This window comes from Coloeus monedula (assembly GCF_965178545.1).
Source record: "Coloeus monedula genome assembly, chromosome: 3".
Lineage (NCBI taxonomy): Eukaryota > Metazoa > Chordata > Aves > Passeriformes > Corvidae > Coloeus > Coloeus monedula.
The window spans coordinates 17488610-17509461 of NC_138783.1; the positions used below are offsets into that span (position 1 = coordinate 17488610).

At 38.6% G+C, this 20852-nt stretch overlaps 1 protein-coding gene across 1 annotated transcript in view; it reads left to right on the forward strand.

Moving 5' to 3' along the window:
- Positions 1-24: 24 nt before the first annotated feature.
- Positions 25-20852, forward strand: part of LTN1 (listerin E3 ubiquitin protein ligase 1) — a 33322-nt gene continuing 12494 nt past the window's right edge. The window contains exons 1-18 of the mRNA XM_082279027.1: positions 25-109; positions 1730-1933; positions 2241-2339; positions 3336-3566; positions 4525-4577; positions 4997-5177; positions 5948-6121; positions 7199-7389; positions 8574-8718; positions 9439-10224; positions 10709-10750; positions 11931-12123; positions 14520-14759; positions 16410-16563; positions 16819-16969; positions 19082-19283; positions 20173-20332; positions 20501-20653. Of these exons, the coding sequence (XP_082135153.1) occupies positions 68-109; positions 1730-1933; positions 2241-2339; positions 3336-3566; positions 4525-4577; positions 4997-5177; positions 5948-6121; positions 7199-7389; positions 8574-8718; positions 9439-10224; positions 10709-10750; positions 11931-12123; positions 14520-14759; positions 16410-16563; positions 16819-16969; positions 19082-19283; positions 20173-20332; positions 20501-20653 (3401 nt within the window). The 5' untranslated portion in view covers positions 25-67. The remainder of the gene's footprint in view (positions 110-1729; positions 1934-2240; positions 2340-3335; positions 3567-4524; positions 4578-4996; positions 5178-5947; positions 6122-7198; positions 7390-8573; positions 8719-9438; positions 10225-10708; positions 10751-11930; positions 12124-14519; positions 14760-16409; positions 16564-16818; positions 16970-19081; positions 19284-20172; positions 20333-20500; positions 20654-20852) is intronic.

Consider the following 20852-nt stretch of genomic DNA (forward strand, 5'->3'; position numbering starts at 1 on the left):
GGGCCCCGCCCCGGAACTGTCGCGCTGCCCGCGGTGGCTGCGGCCGGGCCCCGGTGCCGCCGCCGCCATGGGGGGCAAGAACAAGCAGCGAACCAAGGGCAACCTGCGGGTGAGCGCGGCCCGCGGGGCCGAGGAGGGTGGCGGGGCCGGGCCCAGGCCTCGGGGCCTCGCGGTTCCGGCACCTCCGGGTGCCCTGGGCGGGGGGCACGGGCCGCCGGAGCCCGGCTCCCACGGCGGGGCAGCGCGATCTTCGGCCCGGTTGTGGTATCTGGCGCCTCTTGGCCTGAATCGTGCTTTAGGGGAGTGTGACTGCTGCTGCTGTGGTATTTGTACGGAGAGGGGCAGCAAAATCACCGCGGGTGTAGATTCAGCAAGGTACCGGTAGTACATTCGGTGTGTTTTTCTGTTCAGAGTCTTAGAATACTCTTGCCACAAGGCCAGAGGTGATGTGACATCTGTCCTATCACTCAGGATGTGGGAGAAGTCTGGTGTTCAGGTTCCCTAATGCCTCCCTGGATTTAGGGAAGACTAGGGAACGCAAAGCAGCGTGTCTGTAACAGCTCACATGCAGAAAAGGTGATTTAAACCCCACAAGCTCACAAAATTGCTGCTGTCATTAGAAAATAAAAGATTAGATTTCTAATTAGAAATTAGAAGATGTCCCAGAGGACATTAAAGCATCAGTCAGTTTTGGGGCAGTCTTTCCAAAAGAGAGTGGTTGAAACCAACCTGAACGAATGATACAACTAGCAAATGGGGTAAACTAGAAGAGGTGCTGAGCTCCAAAACACAACTGTGTGATGGTATTTGTTATACTTGTTACATATGCATGTTTTTGCTCCATTCCTCTAAATAATTTTTTACCATTTGGTTGGTGGGAGAATCCTTTGTTTTGTCTGTGTGTTTTTATTTGTTCAGAGATACAAGGAGCATTCCCTGGGAGCTGTATTGGCCCATGATAAGAACCAGGAAAACCAGAAGTAGTGAAGGAGGATAAATAGTTTCTTAATAAATTGTTCGCTTGCAGAAGGAGTTTTCTGTTAGGCTTTTTTGTATAGCAAAAAAAGCAGTAAGAAGCAATAAAAGCAATAAAAGCAATAAAATTTTCCATAAGTACTCATGCATTATGAGAAAAGAGAATGCTGATTTGCAGAATCATAGAATAGACTCAGAAATGTTGGGTTTGGAAGGGACTTTAAAGCTCATCCGGTCCCACTCCCTGCCATGGGTGGGGATGCCTTCTGCTAGATCAGGCTGCTCCAAGCCCCATCCAACCTGGCCTTGAACACTTCCAGGGATGGGGCAGCCACAGCTTCTCTGGGCAGTCTGTGCCAGGAATTCACCTCCCTCACAGGCAAGAATTTCATATTTAATCTAAACCTACTTCGTTTCAGTTTGAAGTCATTCCTCTTTGTCCTATCACTACAGTTCCTGATGAAGAGTTCTCTCCAGCTTCCTTTTAGGGTCCCTGGAAGGATACTGAGGGCTCCCTGGAACCTTTTCTTTTCCAGGCTGATCAGCCTGAACTTTCTCAGCCTGATCCTAAAGAGAAGAATCATTTTCTAGGTCAAATTTCTATGTTTAAAGCGCAGGTGGACTTCTCTTTGTGAGACTTTCTTTTAATTAGAAGGTTAATTATACAATATAAATAGGATCATATCTTCAAATGCATGCTATGTGCAAAATAAAATGAAATAGATCATTGACTCCTGTCCCTGTTTTTTGTCAGCCTTCTAGCAGTGGCCGAGCTGCAGAGCTCCTTGCCAAAGAACGTGGAACAGTGCCTGGGTTTATCGGCTTTGGAACATCTCAGAGTGATCTAGGATATGTTCCTGCAATTCAAGGAGCAGAGGAAATAGACAGCCTTGTGGATGCTGATTTCCGAATGGTGTTGCGAAAACTTTCTAAAAGGGATATCACAACCAAGTTAAAAGTACGTGTATCCTTTTTCCCCCCCTCATTTATTTGTTTTTAATTGGAGAATAATACACTTTTCTTAAGGGTGGAAGAGGATGTAACTAACACTAATTTCACCTTGGTGGATTTGCTAGAACTGCAATCCAGAAGATATCTTGGATACCTGTAGCAAGCTCCATGATGCAGTTATCTCTATAGATGCTCAGTTGCAAGAAATGAATTGATTTTTGGAAAAGGGAGTTGCAGTTTCAGATATAGACTGGTAAATCACAGAACATACCTACCTGACTTCTTAAGTCATGCTCCTGTTATTTTGATTTTAGGCTATGCAGGAGTTTGGGACAATGTGCAAGGAAAGAGAAGCGGAAGTTGTTAAAGGCGTTCTTCCTTACTGGCCGAGAATTTACTGTAAAATTTCACTAGTAAGTATTGAAGTATTTAAATTAAAAACTTACCATGTACTTCCTGTGACTACCTCTGAGGTGGTCATTGTTGACCTATCTACCTTTGTTGGAATTACTGACTTGTTCTAGGACAAACGTCAAGTTGAAGGAAAACACTGCTCTTTTTTTTTTTTGGATGTATTTCAGTATTTGCAGTGGGTGGAATCTTGAACTGTTGATGTCTGGGCTGTACTTCCTTGATAGGTCTGTTAGACTTTATGTTTAAAAGATGGTACTGTACTTCTTAGGAAAAGTTCTTTTATTCCAGATTCCAGAAAGATTCCAGAAAGATTCCAGAAAGGCTAGAGAGTCTGTTCAGTTAATCTTCTTGATCTAAGACTAATACTTGACTAGACTTAACACTAAAAGAAAACCCCAAACCCAAATATGAAAAGACCATGTGTAGCCAGATTAGCAGTAGGTTTTTTATATATTTACTGTATTTCCAAGCTCTCTGGAATGGCTACTGTTGGAAACATGATATGGGACAAAATGAATCACTATTCTTACCCATTAGAGTAATTACTAATGTTTCTTTCTGGAGTCAAGAGTGTAGAATATCATGATGTTGTAAATTCATATGCAAATAAAGGATAATGACACACAGCTTTATGGTAGTTCTAATTCAAAAGATGTGTTCAAGGCTTCCTGTTTCTCCTGCCTCTTCTCTGTCTGTAAAGTGTTTGTATAAATTGGAAACAAAAACTGTAGTTAGGGATATCAGAGAAAGGTTACAGTTCTGAGTGTACAGCACTTTGGGAGTGTGATGCTACTAAATTAGGACTCTCCCCATACCTTGGGATACCAAAACTTCTTTGTTGGTGGTGTGTATTCTCAAATTTATGTTTCAAATCCAGTTAACTGCAAACATGGCTTTTTAATCACCCCTTTTGCTTTGAAGTACCTGAAATCAAAGGTACATTTCTTAAACCAATAAACCTTTCTCTTACTCTTCTTTCTTTTTTTGTTTAACAGGATCATGATCGTCGTGTTCGAGAAGCAACTCAGCAATCTTTCGAGCAACTGATTCTTAAAGTAAAAAAACACTTAGCTCCTTACTTAAAAACTATCATGGGTTACTGGCTGATTGCTCAGTGTGACACTTACTCCCCTGCTGCTTCTGCTGCAAAAGTAGCTTTTGAAAAAGCTTTTCCTTCAAGCAAACAACCTGAAGCCTTAGTATTCTGTAAGGATGAAATTCTCAATGTGAGTTTATAGTTTTATATTTCTTTAAGGCTTTGTATATGTAAACTTCTATTCCCCCATCTATTCTTCACGGTTAAATTTCTTTCTCACCTGAAACTTTGCTCCTGTGAAGAGAATCATAGAACGGTTTGGATTGGAAGGGGCTTCCAAAAGGTTCATGTTCCACCCCCTGCCATGGGCAGGGACACCTTCCACTAGACCAGGTTGGTCCAAGCCCTGTCCAGCCTGGCCTTAAACACTTCCAAGGGCTGGGGCAGCCACAGCTTCTCTGGGCAGCCTGTGCCAGGGTACCGTCACCGTCACAGGGAAGAATTTCTTCTGTAAGGAAATATAAAAAAGAAAAATAATAAAGAATGCAGAGAAAAAATACATCTGTTTTTTTGGACTTGAGATGAGAATGACTGGAACCAGAGGAATGACTAGTGAATTTCCTTGTGTGCATTCCCATGTAATGATGCTCAGTCAACACATAATGTTGCTGACAGAGGGAGTAATGATGCTGGAGTAGTTTAGCTGCAGTGAACAAGGGATGAAGAATGCTGAGCAGTGTTTCAGCATCTACAAGTTTAGTTCTGACCAAGGTTTATACTCTTCTGCCAGTCAGATATGATACGGAATTGACTGAATTAAAAAAAGGTAAAAGGTTGCATTGCTGGCCGATCATATGCAAACCTGACTATTTTGATTTGCCTCAGTTTGGCTTCTTTTTAGCAGGGGCACATTGGCATAGGGCTGTAATTTACTAAGTATTATGAAGACTTAATTCAAACAGTACCACAGCTACTATGTTCAGCATGAATCAAATTCTTTTCTAGCATGTTTACTAGCATGTCTAAAAATACTAGAAAGACAACTCAGAGGTTGTGGAATTTTATTGTAGGGCTGTCTCTAAATAATGTATGGACTGTATTGTTCACATATTTCTTCATGTTTATATGTATTGTTTTTTCCCCCATAGGTACTTCAAGATCACCTTCTGAAAGAAACAGCTGATACACTCAGTGACCCTCAGTATGTCTGCCTGCTTTAATGTATATTTAAGTCCTTAAATCTTGGTCTGTATTGGGTTCTCTGTCCCTGGAGGTAGTGATTTTAGTTTTGTTTCAAGAGACAGAATATTTGAGTCCAGATCCCAGCAACTTTGTTTGGAACTTAAGTATAAATGGTTTTGAAAGTATTATCAGTTGTCTAATTCTTGTTTCAGCTCTTTTAAGAATAGCATTTGTGAGTAGCTGGAAGATGAGATGACTTGAAACTCTTTCTTTTCTAACACTTTATAATGTAATTTAGAACCTATGGAACATTGCTGTCACCTGAAATCAAAAGAACAACACAAAAGAATTGAATACAGTTTTGTTAAGAAAAACATGGGATGCCTGCTGGTTTATTTGCGGTTCACTTTAACTTTTTTGTTTGTTTTGCTTTCTGAGAACTGTACCAGAAGAAGAAAGGGAAGCCAAATTTTTCCGGATTCTGACCTGTTCCTTGTTAGCTTTAAAAAAGTTGCTCAGCATGTTGCCAAAGAAAGAGATGCATTCATTGGAGGAGAAGTTAATGTCACTTCTGTCCCAAAACAAATTTTGGAAATACAGCAAACACAGCGTATCACAGGTGACTTTTAAATTTCTTCTTTATTTTGCTTGGTTTTTGTAAAAGGTAATGCACTTCACCTAAGGAAGTATTAGTTACTTGAATTCTACAGCTATGAAATTTGTACTTTGCTTAGGTTTGAAACAGCCTTCTGGTTTCTAGGTAGATTCCAGAAAGGCTAAAGAGGCTGTTCAGTTTACATAATTATAAATCTTTTTGATGTAGGACTAATATCTGACCAGACTTAATGTTAAAAACCCCCCAAACTCAATATAGACAATATTGCTTGTAAATTTGTCCAGTAAGCTAAATTTTTATTTTCAGATTATCATGATTTACTTTTTGGCAATTTGCCAAAAATAAAAATTCATGTATAAGGTACAAAGTCTGTCAGCTCACAGCATGTGTTCTTAGTGCCTTGGGATTTTCATTTTTTAAACCATGTTACTAGTCTTTAGTCTGTCAAGACCAGCAGTGCATAGAGTGATGAATTCATGCAATAGTATTTTGTTTAAAAGTTTTAAGTTGCTTTTGGGAAAAAATGCCTTTTGAGAAGTATATAAAAATACAACTTTTGATAAGCTTTTTATCACTAAACAAATTATATTAAAATATTTGATAAGACTGTTGAATAACTGCTTTGTTTTTCTTCGTTTTTAATAATATTTTAACCTTTGTTAATAGGATAAAGTATGGGGATGGCATGTTGTAAGGTGTTGTTGAATTTAAAAGGAGTTTTACAAACTACATGTAGTGACAAATTGTGTTTTTTCTTCTGTGGCCTCTGTCAGGTTCGCTCAGCTTTCTTTGAGCTGATTTCTGCTTTTTGCCAGCATTTGCCTGAGGTGGTGAGAGCTGAAGCACCAAGAGTTTGTCCTGCTGTTCTTCTCAGCATTGATGACAGTGATGCAGTGGTGTGTCCTGCTCTTTGGGAAGCAGTGCTTTATACTATCACCACTATTGAGGTAATGTGGGAAGCCTAAGGGGCAGATACTTTCATCAAATTTAACTTTTCGCTAAGTGGTGTTGTTCTCCGTGTAGAATTAGGAAGACAGGCTTGTCTGGGTTTTCTTTATGATTAATAACAGGAACTCCATAAGGCTGCATCCTCCTTCTTGCAGTGTAACTTTCAAATATATCGTGTCTAGCAAATCTGAAAATTAGAGTTGTGTTATGAATTTAATTTAATTAACCTGAAACCCTTTCATTAAATGTAGTTACTAGTAAGTCAAATAGTGCTTAAAACCTTTTTCTTTGTTAAAGACAGTTACAAAAATGACCTGCAGTGTGTTTTTGGTTAGTTTGTTTCCCCTTCAAATATAAAGGTTCTATAGCTTTTTATTTTTTTCAAATTTTAAGTGAAACACCAGCTTTGCATTTGTTAGCAGGATGAGGTGTTGCCATAGACTGGGATGCTTTGAGGGTTTAATACTGCAGATCCCTTTTGCAACTGCTGGAATGAACTGTAACAAGTTTTCATGAAGAAAAGCCCCTAAACAGTCTTTGTTCAGGTTGTTATAAATATAGGTAGCTTGAACTATTAAGAAATGTTATAAGAAATAAAATATATCAGGTGACAAAAAATTTTAGGGAGGGGAAAGTGCCAAAGCATCTTCTAACCGTCAGAAAATGTTAGAAGAGAGTTTTGAAGTTAGTAATACTTGTAAAGTCAGTTATTGGTTGGTCTTGATAATGAGAACTTAAAATTAAATACAGGTCTAATTAAATAGTGATTTCTATGAAGCATCATGAAAGCATTATTAAAGAGAAACCTTTAATTGCAGTTGGCTAACAAGGAAGGTCAATTGATTTTAAACGATGCAGAAATAGTTTTATCATGTTAACTTCTTAAATTCACAAACCGAAATAGGGAGAAAGTGATTTTAAAGAATACTGGCAAGTGAGTAACTTAACAGAATTTAAATTTCACAATAACTTGTTTCAGTTATAATACAGGGAGGTAGGTTAAATGCCTAGCTTGGGAGTTCTTCTGAGGCAACATATTGTTGTTTAATTTATAGTAAGTGAGTTTCTTTCTGTAGGGCTGTTGGAGTCATGTAAATGCCAAAAAAGGAGTTCTGCCAAAGCTCTGGACAGTGCTTCGAGAAGGTGGGCGAGGATTAGCCACTGTTATCTACCCAAACCTCCTGCCCTTCATTAGCAAGGTGCCTCCTGACATTGTGGAACCGAAGCTGGAATACTTCAGAGTTTTTTTCAGCTCTATAGTTCAAGGGTATGGACCACAAATTTATTTATTTGGAATCAGTCTATTTTACATTTGGAAATAAACTAATCTTTAGGCATTTCAAGATGAATGAGAATCATACTTTAAAAATTCTTTTGAATATCCAAAACTGGAGTCAGTCCTTTGTGGCTATTCGTGTTGTCTTAAATCTTCAGCTTTCCTTTGATTTCATTACATCTTCCTTACATGAAGCATTCTTATGTTTCCTTGTCCAAGCTTTGTGTTTATTCCATGACCAGTTTGAAAATGGAAAATCAATTATAATTAAGGGTGACTCTTAAGAATCAGGTTCTTCTCACCAGTGGGTAATTCTTACAGAGGGGATTAGCCTTGTGATAGTGACATTTCCTTTATGTAGGAACTGTAATTCTTGTGATACTGCTTTTTAAACGATGGAAACTGCTTTTGCTGTGTGTCTTTCAAATACCTCAAAGCCAACTTTCTATCAAATGTAATTTAAATGTGCACCTGTGCATTGTGTACTCAAAAGCATATAGAAATTATTTTATGAAGTACTGAAATTTCATTTATTTAAACAAAAATCAGTTCTCGACTGATGTTGGTGTGGCAATTAGCGGAGCTCTTGGGGAAGAGAGTTATGTAGGGGTTTGATTGAAAAGTGTATAGAATTTTATTACCAGTAGTAAAATGATTGTAATATTTCTATGATAATTTGTGTGACCTAATATTTATTAAAAATCAAAAAAATAGCAGTTTTTCAGACTCAGAACTTGTGAAACTGTCTTTAGGTGTCTCTTTTCTTTTTTTCCTCTTTTTTTTTCCTTCTTTTTTTTCTTTTTTTTCCCTGTAATGACAGAAAGTGACGCTTTCTGAACCTCTGTAGTGTGTGTGTAAGATTGCAAAGGAGTTTTGACAGCCATCTGAAACATGAGACAGTGTGCTTGACTGTATATGGTTTCTCTGTTTACATAGATTTTTTTTCTGAATGCTAAGACTGGATGAAGAAGTTATTTTGATGTAGGTTCTATTAAATGCCTGGGTTTATTGACTTTTTAAATTGAATTTATTTTGATCTGACTCCTATAAATGATTCTCTGATCCTGTATTCTCATACTGGTGTTGTCTGGATCAGAACAGCGTTACTGAGGGTACACTGGTGACATTCCTACTGGGTTTCTTGGAAGCACAGCTGACTGTGTGTCCTCTTACAGATTGTCAAGTGAGAGGACAATAGCCAGCCCTTCAGAAAGTTCAGCAATTATAAGTGCATTTATGGAGTGTCTGTGCTTTGCTGTACTACAGAAAAGAGAAGAAGATGACCAAAACCAAATTCATCAAATGCTTATATGTGACCAGGTATTCATCAGAAATACTGAATATTGTTGTGTGTACATTTAATAATTAAAAATTAAAGAAAATTGTGAGTTTTATGTGAGGATTTACTTCTCTGTTGAGAGTTTCTCTAGACTTTATGAAAAAAACCACACAGAATTGTCAGGGTTGAAAAAGACCTTTGAGATCATCCAGTCCCACTGTCAGCCCAGCACCACAAAAATAGCCCCCAGACCATGTCCCCAAGTGCCTCATCCAGGCGTCTCTTAAGCACTTCCAGAGGTGGTGACTCCACCACCTCTCTGGGCAACTTATTCCAATGCCTGACCACACTTCCAGTAATTTTTTTTTTTCCTAATACCCGGTGTGAATTTCCCCTGCTGCGATTTAAGGCCATTCCTTCTCATCCTTTCACTTGAGACATGGAAGAAGAGATCCGTCCTCACCTCCTTTCAGGGAGTTGTAGAGAGCAACATGTAACAAAAGTAATGGTACTGAATTAGGGTTTTTTTTTTCTTCCTATGAAATCATCCTTTTACTGTGCAATTTAAGTTATATTTAAGGGAAAAAAGTGCCTCCCACCCTGTATATTTTTGTGATGTGTTCAAGCATAAGTAATTCTGATATTTGCAGAACTGCTTCCAGAAGGCTTTTCAGATTATATAATTTCTTGGCATTATAAGGAATAAAATGATTTTATAAATTGGATCACTGTTCTTTAATACTTTTTTTTTGTCTTTATAGCTAATTCCTTTTACCAATGCTATACTTACGGAGCCCAAGCTACAAAGTGGACCATTATTTTATCAAATAGCAGAAATGCTGAGTTCCTGGGAAGCTAAAGCAGAACTCTCCAATGATGATGGCACAGATGAACTTTTCCAGAAACTGTTGTCAGAATTTTGGGACCATCTTTTAAAAATGTGTATACTTCACGTTGATAGGTTGGATGCTGATGAGAAATCATTGTTTGCCATATCTGGTATGCTAGAAATTCTTCAGAATCCAAAGAGTGCTACGAAACCAAACAATAGAAAATCTCTCAAAATCCGATTTACAGATGAGGATGAATCTGAAAGGAACGCAGAGAATCGAAAGCTCACGGAAATGAGAAATGGTGACTCTGAAATTCAGGCTGAATTGCAGCAAACGTCACGTCTAAGGAAAGAACCTCTAGAGAACTTAGTCTGCAACCTTGCTGAGCTGAGCATTGTGTATGTCAATGAACAGAAGTCAGAACTGCATTTGAAATTTCTCTCTGCCCTGCTCAACTCTTTTTCCTCAAACAGAGTTTTCCAAGTACTTTTAGAGCAGGGAAATGATGTAAGCCCTGCTCAGGCTGAATCCCAAAATGAAATGAAAGCTCATAACCGAAGTCCAGCTGTACAATTTCTGTATATGAATTTAATACCTTGGCTGAAAGAAGATTGGAGAAAAGACACCCATTTCCTGGTTGATATTTTATACAGTGTACTTCATTGTTGCAACAATAATGATGAAAGGAAAGTCATTCTTGATGATTTAGCAAAGGTATGACTTGTACATTATGTTATTAATTTTTATCAAAGTCATTACTGTTCTTGTGGGCTGTGGTTCATTAATAATCTTCCTTTGGCACTGTCACATGGAAGATAATTCTACATGAATTTGGGTTAAGTTCAGCATAAGGAAGGTAGTTTTCGGAAAGTTTGACATGATAGTGTTGGTGTGAAAGGTTCTGTCCCTTTCTGTAGGGTATAAATACTTTTTAAAAAGCAACATCAGAATTTCTCTCCTCTTGCTTCTTTATACAGTGTACTTTTACAGTAGTCTATGGTAGCCTTTTGTATAAATACAGTCCCTTATTTTGCTGTAGAAAAATATTTGGAAGACAAAAATGATATAATCAATAACTTTGTTTCTGAATTTTAGCAGCTTCTACTTACACCCTACAGAACAGTTAAAATGGCATTATTGCTTCCTGTTCAGCAAAGATTTTTATTAAATATTGGGGAATTTTGTTTTTTCTTTTCAGATGGACCTGAAATGGGTTATTTTTCTCCAGATAATTCAAAAGGTACCTCTTAAGGTTTTTTTTGTTCCTGTTATGCATAGTTTTTAATAATCCTCTGATGTTAGCTTTAAGACTCACATGTGTTTGTAGTGATAATTTCCATAGTTTGAAAATCTTACAGTTTCAGAGTAGTGTTTGTTTTAAATGCACTTAAATCTGGAAACCATCTTAAAAATGAAATGATGATGTCAAAACAAAAGAGTATTTGTCCCTTCTGGTTTTGGTCAGCTTGCTTTTTGAGCCAGAGGGATTCCTGATTTGTTGATCATCTCTTCTAAGCTGGAGAGAATGGAGCTGGGGGTTAGACCAATAATTTAAATGATTATTTATGTCATCATCTTTACAAGGTGCTTATGAGGAAAAGGTAGTATTACATTTTTTCACATTGAATGTTGACAAACTGACATTTAAGTGATTGCATGGGATGAAATAGGAAGTGTATGACAAACTTTTGGACAAAAACTCATAGCACGACTTACAGTCCAGTGCACAGACCACAGGATCTTCCCTCACATATGCTGTATATTTTAGGAATATTCAGTTTTTATGATTTTGTAACTTACAGTGGCTCATCAGCAAAATAATGTTTTTAATTTGTGACCTTCTATTTCTTCTTAAAGAAGTTCAGGTGCTGTAAACAGTATTTTTATGTTGTAAATAGATTTTATTTCAGCCAACCTGGTCATCCAGAAGTTATTTTTCTAATTCATGTGTAGGAATTTCCTGGGCTCTGTAGTTGGAGGACAAAGGTAATGGAAGCATTTTCAGAAGGTGACTTATTTCACTCTGCAGTAGAGATCTGACCCAGCCATAAGTTGCTGTCTCTGACAAAAAGAAAGTTGGGGGTGTTGTTGCAGATATAAAATTTAAGGACTGTTTGTGGCAGATGATATAGTTCCTACTCTGCGTATGCAAGTTTGACATATTAATCTTACACTTAGTAATAAAAGTTAATAACAGGTTACCCAGAGAAGCTGTGGCTGCCCCATCCCTGGGAGTGTTCAAGGCCAGGTTGGTTGGGGCTTGGAGCAACCAGATCTAGTGGAAAGTGTCCCTGCCCATGGCAGGGGGTTGGTACTTAAATTGGAACTTGGAAGATGATCTTTAAGGTCCCTTCCAACCCAAACCATTCTATTATTCTATACCGTCAAAAGGTTCTTGGAATTTTTTTCTTATGATCCAGGCATGCTCAAGCACAACGAAACTTTCCTTAGTCTCTGACTGGCTGAAAGGAGAGACGCTTGGAGAAAGACTAGTAATGCTGGCAGATGATCTGTGTCACCTGGGTTTAAAACCTAGAGCAGCCTCATCAGAATCAGCCTCTTCAGAAAGGTGGACCCTCCTGAGCTTGGTGTTGTCGCAGCATGTTAAAAGTGGTGAGCATATGTAATCCTTGGAGTTTGTGAAGTGTAAATGTTGCACTTGGACTTTGCGTAAGGTTGAAAGGAATTTGGGATCTTCCAGAATACTTCATGTAGAGCATTTAGGCTTTCTCCTGGTAGTTTTTTGTTGATTGGTTGGTTTTTGTTGGGGTTTTTATTTCTTTGTTTTGGGCTTTTTTTATACCTGAGCCAGTTTACTACATCCAATTTAATTTTATAAACACTAACTTGTAGCAACTGCCATTTTTTTGGTCCACATTGCTAAATGTGGGCAGTATTTAAAGAGAAGATTCAGATTTGCAAGTTTTGAAAAGTTGAAGAAAATTTTAAGTAAGCTTGATCTATTAGCTGATGTGCTGTAAAATAATATGAATTTTTAAACCATACTGTGTGAAATTTGCCTTCAAAACTAGAATACAAAGTCAATTGTTATGGGCCTATGTGTGTTTTAGTAATGCCTTGTTACAGGACCTTTGAATTGTTTTGGGCCATTTCCATTTAGTTTCATGTCTTTTAAAAACTCTGTGTGTGCTCTTATGATGTGTATGTGATCTGATTTTTTTTATTAATAGCATCCTATTTAATTTATTCCTTGCATTTTTCATATCTGATACAGACTTCCAGGGGAGTTCAGCTTTCTTCATTTTTTCCACATAAACTCAGCATTTGCTTTAATCCCTGAGGTGACATGTTTCAGTGTCAGTGGATGCTGTGCACATTAATGGTGCTTTCAAGTTTCAAAGATGCACACAGGCAACTCTCCGTGGTGGATGTTCTTAGACAAGGCATCCTGAAGGTGTCCTAAGATTGTTTTTTCTGTTACTGGAACTTTTGATGTAAAGGACCATCAGGAAAACCTGTTTCCTCTCTCCATAGAGAGTCCAACAAATGTGCTTGTGAGGCAGTAATCTTCTAGGGCTGATCGTCCAGTGACTTTGCTTTTTGACTCTAGAGCTGGAGGCACTCCTGAGTTCATTTTCTGCTGGGTGCTGGGTGACCTGTTTTTAATTCATATTGGATAAAGCCTAAGAGATTTTGAGGAGCTATGGTGGTTCTTGACTTAGTCATTCAAGTCATTCAAGAAATAGGGTATGTGAACTTCCAAATGGATTTTTTTAATGAGATCTCTTATAAGTTTTTTAAGGTAAATTGTCACGGAGGAAATAGACAAGCCTTTCCTGGATCAGTAGCCTATGATGATAGGAATTAAAGGGGAAAAAGGATAAATACTGAAAGGAAGATAATTGTTTCTGATAAATTATTAATGGTAATCAGACCTGAAACTTCACAGACCCGTAGCAGTGTGTTGTGATACTGAATGCTTAACTGATACAAAAGATTACAAAAGAAATCCAAAGCCAATAAGTATTACAAGTATACATGGGAAGAACACAGTTGTGACTGTATCAATTCAATGATAGGCTCTGAGCTGGTAAAACTCTAAAGCGATCTGCAGTCATTGTGGTGTTTCCCTGTAAGTGACAGGTTATAAAAAAGCAGTAAAAAAGGAGTAATACAGGTTATTAGGAGCTGCTGTAAAAAAAACAGAGGACAAATGAAAATTATTGTAGCATGTAGTAAATACACTGAATATGTAGTCAGTATCTGGAATACTGCATGTAGTTTTGGTCGCTGCAATATTCTTGTTCACCTATATGCTTTTGAAAAATGTTTAATAGAATTAGAATATGCCCAAAGAAATCTGGCAGGGATGGTTAGACGAACAGTGGCTTCTGCTTGTAGGGGCAAGAAAACAGACTTGAATTGGTCAGGTTGTAGTGGAAGTGATTAGGGATGGGGTTGTGCTTATGAGCATCATTTGTATAGAAAATGAAAATAGTGAGAAATTTGTCATTGTTTCTTTCAGTGGAAGGACCTGAGTTTCTAACAGATGCTTAGATAGCAGTCTTGAGAGATGAGAAAAGTACACTTCTTCATACAGTTTATAATTAAATAATGGAACTCATTGCCACAGAATACTGTGGAGTTTGAGGATAAATGGAATTGGCTTGCTTGTATCCCATGAAAAAGGAACTAAGCATGTTCATGGCTATATGCAATAGTCCAGTGAAATCTTGGGCTCAGTTGGATGCCAGAAGCTAGGAAGGAATAAAAGGGGAGGGATTACTCTGCACTTGCTCTATTTTATATACCTTTTTCAAAGCTGCTTCAGCTGGTTTCGAGAAAACATACTTGGCAGTGTGAAATGTTGGCTGGTGTCTGTGAAATAAGAGAGTTTAGGGATCCATTAGACTGAAACTGCTTTGCACTTTATTTTGAATTCAAAATTAGTAAATAGGAATCAAATTGGTCCATATTAATATGACATCTTTGCATGGTCATGTTCATCAAGTATTCAAAGCATACTGTCTTTTTCCTCTGCCCAATAGAATCACTGATTGGTGAAACTTTTGTTGAAAGGATTATTGATAAACTTCAAGCAGCTCTGTCTAAAGCAAAGGATCTTTCTGAAGCTGGAAATACTGAACCATCAGTATCTTTCATCTGCGATGTGGCCTCAAGCTTTTTCAGCTCAGTGAAAGGGTGTTTGCTGATGCCATCCTCAGAAGACTTGCTCCTTACCATCTTCCAGCTGTGTGCTCAGAGGCAGGATGCAACACACTTGACAGGTAATCTGGAAAAAGAACTTCAGCCGAGCTTTTTCATAGGTGATGATTACATTTAAATTCTTCCTTTTCATGAAACAGAATCATGTGATAGAATACTGAGTTCACATACATGAAGCATTTGCAGCTGTAACTGACATAAAAATCTGTCTTTTCATTTACAGTGCCCATAGTTACTGCTAAGCATCAAGTCCTGTGCATCTTTATAAGGATTTTGAAGTTTGATATTAGTATCAGCTGACTTGGAGGCTGTGATACTGCACACTTTTTGGAGTGTTACAGAAGTTATTTAAAGTCTATGAAACAAAACAAATGAACATTTTTTGTTCATTTTGTAGTCTGGGGCATCTATGAAAAAATATGTGCAATCGCTTCATTACAGATAACATGTATTTATTCTGAAACCATTTTTATTGGCCAAGTTGCCCAGATAAATTGTGATCCATGCCTCTCTCTACCAGTGTGTTCCGGTTTGGCCAAATCTAAAAATATATCCTCTGAGGCAGACTACAACCACCTCTCCCCCACCAGGTTCAGGAAAAAATAAATTTTCCTCAAAGGAAAGTGAAAGAGATAAAAACTATTTATTTAACAAACACACAGGAAAAGGGATTATGATGCTAAATAATAAAACCTCTTGCTCTGCTGAGAGAAACTTGGGAAAATTTCAGAGTCCCTCTGTAGTCTCTCTCTCTCCCCCTCCTTGGAGTTGGGACAGGGTGGTGGGCCCACCTCCAGGGCCAAGGCCTCGGTGGAAAGTCCTCCCAGTGTATTCTGATGTTGAAACTGTCCAGCAGAGAAAAGGGAAAAAAACCCAAAGTCCCAGGAAGACAAAAGTTCAGGTCTCCGAAGGAAAAGGAGCTGAGGAAAAAAAACTGCTGAAAGCTGTCTGGAAAGAAAAGCAAGCCGGGTGCATCCCTCCGCTCTCACTCTCCAGCCGCAGCTGAACACAGAGAGCCGTCTCTATCTCTGTGGGACCTTGAACAAGCTGCAAACTGCTTTGAAGAAGTTTTGCTCAGTTTTTCCGCCCCCCTCTCAGGCTCAGTTTAAAGGCATAGAAAGGCACAAAATTAATTTCTGGGCATAGGGCAGCAATATGGGATACACATCATAAAGTCACCCCAAGACATTGTGTCTCATGTTCAGGCTGAGATCCTGATTTATATTCTTCAAATGCATAATTTGAGAGTGTTAATTTGGTACATGCATTTACTGACATTAATACAAATAAATACAATGTTTTAGTGTTGTCATAGAAGTGAAGTAAGACAGTACTAGCTTGGAAACCACTGCTGCTTTATAAATGACTCTTGATGTTGTGAATGTTCAGTATTTGGGTAGAAAGATCTGTGGTTTTAAAGACCGTATGGACATATGGTAGCAGAAAACAGGAACATCAACGTTATTCTCAATTAAATTAAATCTTACCTGTGTGTCAGAGTTTATTTAAAACTGCTCTGCAACAAGAAAGCTGTGTGTGTGCCCCTGATAATTTTTGCATGTAACCACAGAAAAGAGAATTGTTTTCCTACTGTAGGATCTTTAGACATGTTGCTGTGTGCTGTAGGTTGTAATTAGAGTTTACCTGTGTGTGGTGGTTTTGCTCATCCATTTGTTGTTGTTTTGTTTTCTTTTTTCTTTTCCCTACAATAGATTTACTTGTATGCAAATTAAAACACACTTGGATGTCTGGTGTAAATTCACTTGTGCATCAGCTTCAGAGCACTCAGAAACAGAGCACCTTTTTGCTTAAAGCTGCCCTGTGGGTCAAGAACCAAGTTCAGTCTTCCTCCTTGGACGTTAAAAGGTAATTAGGATGCACATGTCTGTTCCATAATGTGTCGTTCTCCAAAACAAACCAGGATCAGTGCTATACTAGCCTTTACTTAATTGACATCTGTATTACTGAGAGACTTTTCAGCCTGTTGGAGGCAGTGGGTAGAGCAGAACTTAAAACCACCCCTGGTACAGCATGTATGGAGCATTGTATCAGTGGAAAATTTGCAGGTGGCTGTTAGTGAATAGTGCCAAACTTGTTTGCAGCATTTTCTCCTTTTCTCAGTCTTCAGGTTTTGATTTCTGCAGTCAGTGATCTGTTGTTGAAGCTCATGGAAGCTGATGGACAATCTGGATATCTTGTGAGAGCTTATGATGAGCATGTCACACCAAACAAAACTGAGTGGGGGAAATTGCATGAGTCTCTGTGCTCTGAGGTATGGAAATGATAATGGATTGCACAGGGTGGTCAATCTTTCCTCAAGCCTCTGTCCCCTAGGGTGGTAAGCATTCTTCCTTTTGACTGGAAGACTGCACTTATGAATACCACATGTTTGTGCAGAGGTTCTTTTCAGCCTCTGTCCATAAAGAGGACAAAATCTCTGTATTTATGGACCCAAAAATCAAAATTCATGAAATTACCTCTTCTGCATGGAACACCAGCAACTTGCTTTACAATTCAGGAATTTTATCTGACAGAGTTTATATTATGAAGATGTTCTTATGTCTAAGTTAATTCTTCATAAAGATGAATTTTGTGAAAGACACCAGTTTCTGCAGAGGAACGTGCTGTGCTATCAACAAAATGCTGACATAAAGTAGAGAGTGGGGAAGGACATAAATTTCCTGTCCAGCCACCAGTCTTCAGTAGCCCTAGAATTTCTTGTAAAATATGTAGAGTTGTAAAGAAATGTGTTTGTTTCTGAGGCATCAGTGCAGTTCCAAATTGCTGCTTTGCAATTAGGTTTTTAATACACTGGAGTGGGTCATCCTCACCACTGTGCTTTTGTTGTCAATGTGTATGTTTCATGGTGTAGTGGTTTGGTCCAAAATACTCATTACTTACTTATTTACCTTCTGTGAGATAAGAATTAGGAGAATGCAAAGCAGGCACAAAACTTAAAAGAATATAAAGAAGTTTATTAACAGACCTAAAAGAAAGAAAAAATCAGACCAAACCTTCAGAACACTTCTCCTTCCCCCACCTTTTTCCCTTCTCCCACTGACAATGTAAAAAGACAACCCTTGAGATGTTCAGTCAGTTTACCACTTCCATAATAACCTTGTTCAGTTCACTTAGGGAGAGGAGTCTCTCTTGCTCATGCTATGGAGACATCTCCACAAGAAGTTCTCTCATGGCTTCAGTAGCACAAGACAGCTGCCCGGGTTGGTTCTCTGCTCGCATGTGAGAGTCCCTTCCCCCGACTTACAGCTTTTCCCACAACTGCTTTCTGGGGTCCAATCTTGAGCTACTGGGGTACCATTTTAAGGTTGAGCTGTTCAAAAACAAAGGTTCTCTTCATCCATCTCTGGGAGCATCTTCATCTCTAGGAATAGAGGCCCTCCTCCTTTCCTGGGAGCAAAAGGCTCCTCATCATCTTCATCTCTAGGACTATCTCTGGGAGTATCTCTAGGAACAGAGGTCTTGTCCTTCCGATTTGGAGCAAGTCCTCATCACTTCCATCTCTCCCTGTTCAAACTTCTCATCAAATTACAGCTGCTTCAGCATTTGCTTGTTTCAGCAGAGGTACTTTTGCTGACAAGTACAGTTTGAATGCTCCAACCCCCCCATGCTTTCATGAAATTACAGCGGGTACTCTGATATATCATAGTCCATCACCACCACAGGTTTACAACAGAATTTCAGCTTTAAGCATCTGCTCTTTCTCCTCCCTCAGGGTTTCAGCTCTTCCTTCTTCACTGACTTTGGTGTCTCTATGGTGTTTTCTTCACCTTCCCTCTTCCTCAGACTCGGAAGAGGATTAATGTCTGCAGGCTTCATCTGTTCTGGAGGAAATTTACAGCACTAAAAAAAAGTGTTAATCTCACCCAGGCCCTGCAGCTGGAGTTTGCTTATTGCTGTTGGTCACATGATCTTTGCTGGACAGCGGAGCAGCGGTCTCACATGAGCCCCAGCCGCACCAGGGGCTGCCTGCACAGGGCAGGGCTGTGGGGAGAGGGTCGCGGATGGAACAGGGCCGCGCCATGGCCGACCCGACCCGGTCCCACTGGGCCGCACAGCCCCCCCCCAGTTAACTGTCCCAAGGCCGGAAGCAAGAGAGAGCTTTCCCAGGGTTTGTTCATTCTTAAATGTGGACCACAGAGGTGTGTCAAGCTCTTTAAGTGGCTTAAAAAGTTGCCAGTATTCAAACTAGCCAGTTGATAGGTTCTGTCAGGTCACAGAGGAAGCTGTAAGCACGTCTTTGCAAGAGAATCACTTCCATACCTATGCTAACCCATGACACATGGTTATTTCTTAATAATTCTGAATTTTCAAGGTTAAACAGATAAAAGTATTTTTTCAAACTCTTTTTATGCACATGTTACAGTGGATGCACAAGCCTCTTTTGGAAGGAAGGCTTAGTATGAATTGTGAACCTCTGGGATCAAGTGTCAAGCTGTGTGGCACAACAAAACTTCCAGGCCATCTGTGTACTTCAGCCTTATTAAGTAAAATGGTACTACTTCAATTGAAAAATGGTGTAGTCCATGGAAATGATGATGCTGAAAGAAAGAAAATTGATAATATAAGTAAGTTACAATGGTAAAACTTAAAGGAATCTGATTTTGTAGTAGTTGTAACCTGAATTGAAAATTAGAAATGCATAGTTAAAGTTTGGCATACAGGTATGAGAAATTATCCTTTTACCTTTTGTTGCTCTTTATTTTTTTTTTTTGTTCAGGTCTCCTTTAAAAGTGTGCACAAATGTAGTGTTTATATTCCTGGACCTCTTTTGGTTATATACATCCTATCACAACAGAACTTTCAACTGGGAGAAGTATGAATTTTTGATGAACTTCAGATTTGTTCATTGCCAAAACAGACTGTGCACTGGCATGAGTGGGCAATAAGAACTGTATCCCTCCCTTGAGGGTTTAACCATTATGTAAAGATAGTTTGGGACAACAATTTTTCTTAATTCCATGAGGTGTAATCCTTTTATTTTAGAATGCTCAAATTAAATGCAGCATTATCAAATTAAAAATTACATCTCCAAAAATCTCACCATGATGAAAAGTGTAATTGTTTAATGTTGGTCTTTGTAAGCTAATGAAGGAACTGCATGCTAGCTCTTACCAAATTTGCTTGGTTTTCTTCTGGACTTAGATATTGATTGCCTTGCCTGCAAGAAATATATATTAAAAAAAGGGGGAGAACAGAGAGGAGTCATATCATGCTTAATTTGCTTTAAAATTTCTTGAATATCTAGAATAGATTACTGTAGCCTTTTTTTTCTTGTATGTTATGATACAATGGCAAATATGCAGTTCATGCTCTGAAGCGCCTGAGATTGCATGTAAAAATAGTATCCTTAATGCATTAAGAACATATTAAAAAAAACCAACAAAAACTTGACCTGAGACTTCCTGCTTATGCAAGTCAGTAGTCATTTATAAACAACAGCTGTTGTTTAATTAGTTGCAGAACTCCTGTACTCATTACAATGGATTGAAGAATTGGAGAATCCTCCTTATTTGCTTCTGGAATATCTTCATATGTTAGAAGAGATGCACATCACATATGAGGAGTTCAGTACTCTGAGTAGTACAGCTAGCCTGCAGCAAACTGTATTTGACAGGTATGTGAGAATGAGTGAAACAACTCTTAGCTGTGTCTTCACAGTTTGTATTGTATAGACTGCCACTGTATTTCCATCTATGTGTTGATTCAGAATGCATCCAGATGTTTTTGTGGTGAACCCTGAGCGTCTGTGTATATTAACCAGAGTCTTTCTTCTTCTTTGAAGATCAGAGGCACATGGAAGACTCTGGTCCTTAACCATGGCCAAAGTGATTCATGCTGAGAACGCTGTATCCTGGGAGAGGAAAGAACTTTTCAAGACAACAGAAGGGTATCTTAATACTGCTGCCTATAAACTTACGGTTTGTTGCAAATGTTGGTAGTGTGAAATGATCCTGATTCTGACCAATGACAACTGAAGGCTGAAAATGAAGTGATACATGCCTATGGCATGTGAAAGTCAGACTCAGTTTAGCATGTGGAATTAGTTATGTCAGAGGATATTACATCATTATGAACTAACTGATACTTTGTTTCCTAGTTCAGTTTTTGGGTTCCTTTCATTCTTGATGTTTTGC